Source organism: Eurypyga helias, unplaced genomic scaffold, assembly GCF_000690775.1.
Source record: "Eurypyga helias isolate BGI_N326 unplaced genomic scaffold, ASM69077v1 scaffold40426, whole genome shotgun sequence".
NCBI lineage: Eukaryota > Metazoa > Chordata > Aves > Eurypygiformes > Eurypygidae > Eurypyga > Eurypyga helias.
The window spans coordinates 1-6,089 of NW_010256701.1; the positions used below are offsets into that span (position 1 = coordinate 1).

Genomic DNA, 6,089 nt, shown 5'->3' on the forward strand with positions numbered 1-6,089 from the left:
CTGGCCAGAGTTAAACCACGACAGAAATAAAAACCATTGTTGAATGACAAGCTAACAGGGCCATAGGTGGATTACTGGAAGCTCAGTATTAATAGCAATGCCATAGAGATAGAAAAAGAGTGATAAATAAGTTTCAGCAAGAATGAGTTATATGCTTTTGGAGGTGTCACTGTTTCATGTGACATTCTTGCTTTTTCTTTAGAGAAATTTTTTATCACTTTATCTGGTATTTCTTCAGTTTGATCAACCTAGAATTTAAAAATCTCTTGAGATTGAATATCAGTTAAAAATCAAATTATAATCTATTGAATTATCCCACTGATAATAAAAGTCTCTGAAAAACACTGGTAATTTGCACATCATTTCCATGTTGAATCCCACTAGTTTTAAAAGTACATACAAGAAAGGCTATTTTACAGTTCTTCTGGGTTTTTTCTTCTAAAACTCTTACAATTTAAGGAAAAAAGATACAAAAAGAATATTGTGCAATTCCTCTGTAAATACAGAGCCAATAGCTCATGATGTTTCTATGTTTCTTATTTGTCCACCAGGAATCAGAAACCTTCTTCCAGTAGTAGACCAGGGTAGGTAGATAAAGAAGCTCATGCTAAGGCATATTTATACTGCACCACTACTTTTATAATTAGAGAATGGTAAATGTTTTTTAGCCTGCCCTGGGAGAATACATTGTGTTCATGAATTCATTGGTTCTGCTCTGCAACTCATATGCATCACCAAGGCTAATGATTTACCAGCTTAATGTGAATGCATTGTGATTGCAACATGAGGCAACAAGTTTCTCTAGTTGCTATCCTGCCCTTAACATATATTTATGCACCAGTCCCAGGTGGTTCCCAAACACAAATAGGAACACATTACTGTGGAGTATTTTTTCTGTATCAGCTAGTCATAAGAGAAAGAGAAGGTGAACACAATTATACGCATGTAATAATATTCTGAATAGCCACAAGCAGTAACAGAAATCTAAAACAGTTCTATAGGAGAGAGAAAATTAGTGGGTGGTTGAATCAGACCTCCTAATTTAACCAGCTGAAGGACAAACAGCCAGGATAGGAGAATCAACATGTATTCCCTGGAATACAAAGTATTTGACGGTCTTGGCTGCTTATGTAGGAAGTTCAGGGGTGGGACCTGTGAGTGAGCAGACTGACAGCTGCAGGACTGACATAGCAGGAGGCTACCAGGTAAGAGAGGTGGTAGCATAGCCTTAAAATGGAGATACAAGAAATGTTGCATATGCACAGATATATATGCACATATTGTATATTTGTACACATATACATATAACTATATATACAAAATGTTACATGCTTTCACTTTAGCAGGAGCATCTCACTTGTGACATAACACTCTGGTTGTTGATCATATAGCTAAAGTCAATATATTGGATCCACAGAGGTAGGACAGGGTGAGTGCAGGAGACGAAAAGGTACTGGAGGAGGGAGAGGAATCTGAACTCCATTTAAACAGGTCAATAACATAACCTTCAACCCATCTCCCTCAGGGTAGGGGCGGGGTGAGGAATAACTTGGAATGAACAAACTCAGAGACCCTTTCTGTTCACAGAAGGGAAGGGCCAGGTCTTGCAGGGACCTCATGATGCCCTTCACTGAACTAGTTCAACATCTAAAGTAGGAACTCATGGCCACCGCCTTTCTCCTGATCTGACTGGAAGGCTTTAGAGATCCTTTCAAAAAAGGGAGAGAAGCAGGCCAAGAGAATAACAAAAGGAGACAGGCAGGAACAAGCAGGAGGTGCCAGGGACAAAGAGGGAGAGAAATCAAAAACCTGAAGGGCAGAGAAGGATAGACCCAGAGGAAAACAGAAAGAGGTAGAGTGGGAAAAAGACTGGATTCAAAGCACAAGGAATCTCCTTCTCCTGGTCATCGGACTGATGAGGACAAACTGAAACTAGAAAGGACAAGAAGACATCAAGCAGCTTGAGACAACAAGAGGACACAGAACCACCCTACAGAGATGCATAGCCCAGTCACAATCTTCTTTGCTTTAGGGTGTTACTCATGGGTAAGTCACATCTCAGGTTCCTTTCTACGGGGTCTCTGCTCAGTTGTGGAGTTACCTTGGAAAGATAGAAGGGCATTAGCAACGGATGGTCACAATTATCTCCCTGATGTTAGAATGAACTGGCATATGAAAGGCAGATACACAGAGAATAGTATTTCCTGTTTTTACAGGGATCGTAACGCAGAGGTCAGTGCACCCAAGGCAAAGGAAAGAGAAGGGTAGAACTGCTGGAAAGACAGAGCAGAATTTAAGTCAGCATGCTTATAATATGAAGCAGGAGATTTAAACGTTCATAATATTTGAGCATGGAGAAGGATCTACACCTGTAGTATGCCATAGCTTTTGGTGGGGAAAGGGAAATCAGTGGTGAGGGTGAAACTAAGTCGGGGTCTATGCTGGGAACAGTGCTAAGTAGGATTTTAATGATTATAGGAACTTAATGCAGTTGGTATCGCAGTAACTTCAAATCTACAGCAGAATATGCGATGGAAACAACAGAGGACAGATAAACAGTAAGTTCTTACTGTAGGAGGTTCAGGCTGGTAGTATTCCAGGTAACAGAGATGAAAGTTGAATATGACAAATACCTAATTCACTCTAGCTGTGTCTTCTTTGGTTTTCTCCTTCTAGTTCCCCCAAGTGAGAGGTGAGGAAAGTTGTCTCAACACTGAACTGTGAGTATTTGTCAATCTTGCACACTTTTAAGAAGACAATGCAGGATAAAGGCATTAGCAGACATCAGTGTTATGATGTGGTGGCTGGCATTTTCCAGAAAAGCTTAATTAATTGTGATTATTCAAAACTCACATAAAATTTCCATTGCTTTGAATGTGAATTGTATTAATTACTATTTTTACCAATTGTGCAGTACTATTCCTCTTACCTATTTGGATAACTGCAATAGTTAAGAGCTTTCTGGTGTGATTTTGATTGACTGCGATTATGAATTTGGAATTGATGTTTCCTTGAAAAATTTGTTTAAAATATACTGATTTGGTGAATATTATTCTTGGTGATGTCATTTGTAAAACAGCAGAAATTATATTCTGACAAAAAAGTCAAAACAAATGTGAATGCAGATCCGTAAAGTTTGCAGGGAACTGGGCAGGCACAAATATTGGGAGAACAGTAAAGAGAGAAAGCCAAACAGAAGGAAAACTCATCTAACACAGTGATTTATGAGGTTGGACAACTCTATCCTCCATTAAGCACAGTGAGTTTCTCATTATTGTGCCATTTAGAAGCTGGACAGTAAGTGAGAGACATGAAGAAGCTGAAAGAAGGTACAGTAGGGATCTTCCCATTTATTTGGTATTCTGTCGCTAACTATTTCTTGTACCCTCTTCTCCTTAGCTGTTCAGGTACAGAGTGGAACCGTTTGTGGTATATCTGGTAAGATGGCATATGTTTACTCTAAATAACTGCATCTCTGGAGAATTCCAGTAGCAAAGAGGATTAAATGTGACCTGCTCAAGCGTGATGCCAGTGCCCGTTTTCTCTTGGGATGCTCTAATGCTCTACAATAGCAAGACAACCCCTTAATTATCACATCGTCTCAACAAATATTGACTTGTCAGACTCCTTTTTTATTTTTTTATTCCACAGAGTCATTAATTTAGTCAGATGAACATTATTAATAAAGCATTCATGGCATAGTATGCCATTTAAAAGTCCCATTTTATAAAGCAATTACAGCCTGATTCCTTAGTAATTCTCACCAGGATGAGATTTAAAAGGATGGCAGTTGTTGGAAGTCTAGAAGGTTGCATTAATAAAATTGAGAGAAATTATTTTGTCATTCATGGTGACATATCTGGAATACCTAGTCCAGTTTTGGTGCCCCAGTACAAAAGAGATGTTGACAAACTGGAGCAAGCCCACTGGAGAGACAGTAAAGTGCTCAGGAGTCCAGAGGCCATGATATATGAGGAGGCACTGAAAGGACCATGTTTGTTCCATTTGGAGGAGGCTAAGGGGCCAACCCAACTGCAGTTTTTCACTACCTGTGGTGAATCTTGAGAGAAGATAGAGCCAGAGCCTTTTCAGAGGTGCCCAGCAGAAGTACCTGAGGTGACTGGCCGAGCTTCACACACGGAAATTCTGGTTGTGAAGGAAAAAGTGTTTCTCCTGAGGATGGTGCAGCACTAGAACAGGTGTCTGAAGGGGACGCGGGATCTCCATCCCTAGAGACTGGCCCCAGATTACTTTGTCTAGCTCTGAGGTTAGCCTTGCTTTAAGCAGGGAGAGACTCTAAGAGGTCTACTGCAAACAAATTCTTTCTGTTCTAATTCTGTCCTCACCCTTTCCAGGCTGGTGGTGGTGATCGGTGGGCTGCTGCTCCTGTGTGGCCTGGTTTCCATCTGTGTGAGGTGCTGTTTTCATTGCCGTCAGACAGGGGAGGAGTCGGGTCCTCAGCCCTACGAGGTCACAGTCATTGCTTTTGATCATGACAGCACCCTCCAGAGCACCATTACCTGTGAGTTGGATTTGACAGAGGCTGGGGTGAGACTCTAAAGTGAGTGACTGCACTGCAAAAAGACTAGATTGCGGCACCCCAAGGCTGACAGAGGGAAGTTCAGGGCAGGATGTGGGGAAAGCAGCATCTGTACACAGCACGAATTAAGGTCCTCACCAGTGTAGCAAATAGCAGACAGATGATGAATGAGCCAAGAGATGTATTTCATTAGAATTAGGACAGCAACGGGACTTAGTGGCATTTGAGGCAGGAGTAATTGTGGGATGTTGCTAATGGAGTTTCACAATCACCTCTTTCAGAGAAGGATGAAGGGGCAGGGTAAGGGAAACATTCAGTCTGTGGGGAGAGAAAAGCTTGTGTGCTGCAAATATACTTCACCTCCCCTAATCTCATGGTGCTTTCAGGATGAGGCAAACATCTTCTGTCTCCTCTCTTTCAGCTCTCCATTCTGTGTTTGGGCCTGCTGCCAGGAGGATATTAGCGGTGGCGCACTCCCATAACGCTACGCAGGGAACACCACCCCTCTCAGCATCAGACACTCCTCCGGTCTATGAAGAAGCTCTGCAAATGAGCAGATTCACGGTCGCCAAGGCACGGCAGAAAGTGCCAGATCTGGATCCAGTGCCAGAGGAAAAACCGCAGGCATCTGCCGAGGGCAAGGACGCCCAGCCAGCCCTCCAGGACACTAGTGCGTGTTTTTACTGAATGGCAAATAATACAGAACAGTTGTGTGCAGCGACTAATTCTTCTGGGCGGGGTTAGGAATATCAGATTAACTTCCCTAGCCTAATGAGTAAGGGGAAAAAAGAGATTAAAATTCCAAATATTTTCAGATCCAGCATATTTGATGGCTTCTTTTGGCACCCCCTTGAGATAATTGGTCATTGGCATACCCCATACACATGTCACTATTACCACTGTTTGCATGAATAAGCAGGCAGCAGGATCCAGATGCTGAGCCATTTTGCAGGCTAGTAACCTGCAGAGAGACTGCAGATGCTGGCTCATTCTTTCTGCTTGCCTCCAGCCTAAGTTTCCCGGGGATTGCAGAGAGGTTTTCATAACAGGAAAAACAAAGACATGTGAGAAGCTCTCAATACCCAATAACAGCACCAAACTTCTGGAAAGTGTAAACCATTTGTAGTAAACTAAAAAAAAAAAACAACCCAACCACAACTGTATATGAACACAATCTGCATGTAAACAAAATGCAGCAGTATGTGCAGAATATGCCCTGGTCTAGTGGAAGGTGTCCCTGCTCATAGCATGGAGGTTGGAACTCGATGATCTTTAAGGTCCCTTCCAACCCAAACCATTCTATGATTCTATAATAAATGCCCTACGGGATATATAGAATGAAGACAGTCTGGTTCTGAATAGGATAAATAGCAATTCTGAAATAGTCACAAGCTCTTATATTTGAATCAAGAATATGATGCATAACAGATCAAGCAAAGGGATGAGCAAGAACACCACCCCTGAAATACAGCTCAATCATATCTTAGTCATGTTCATATTGTATCATTTATTAATTGTTCTTAATGCTTCTGTCAAAAGTAGATCAAAT

The 6,089-nt window shown here is 41.6% G+C and overlaps 1 protein-coding gene across 1 annotated transcript; it reads left to right on the forward strand.

The window, feature by feature from the left end:
- Positions 1–1,998: 1,998 nt before the first annotated feature.
- TMEM52B (transmembrane protein 52B) lies at positions 1,999–5,210 on the forward strand (the record flags this gene model as incomplete). Its single annotated transcript, XM_010153757.1, has 5 exons — positions 1,999–2,046; positions 2,677–2,720; positions 3,400–3,438; positions 4,356–4,522; positions 4,962–5,210. Coding segments are annotated over exons 1-5 (547 nt in total), but the record flags the coding sequence as incomplete, so codon positions are not given.
- Between the last annotated feature and the right edge of the window lie 879 nt (positions 5,211–6,089).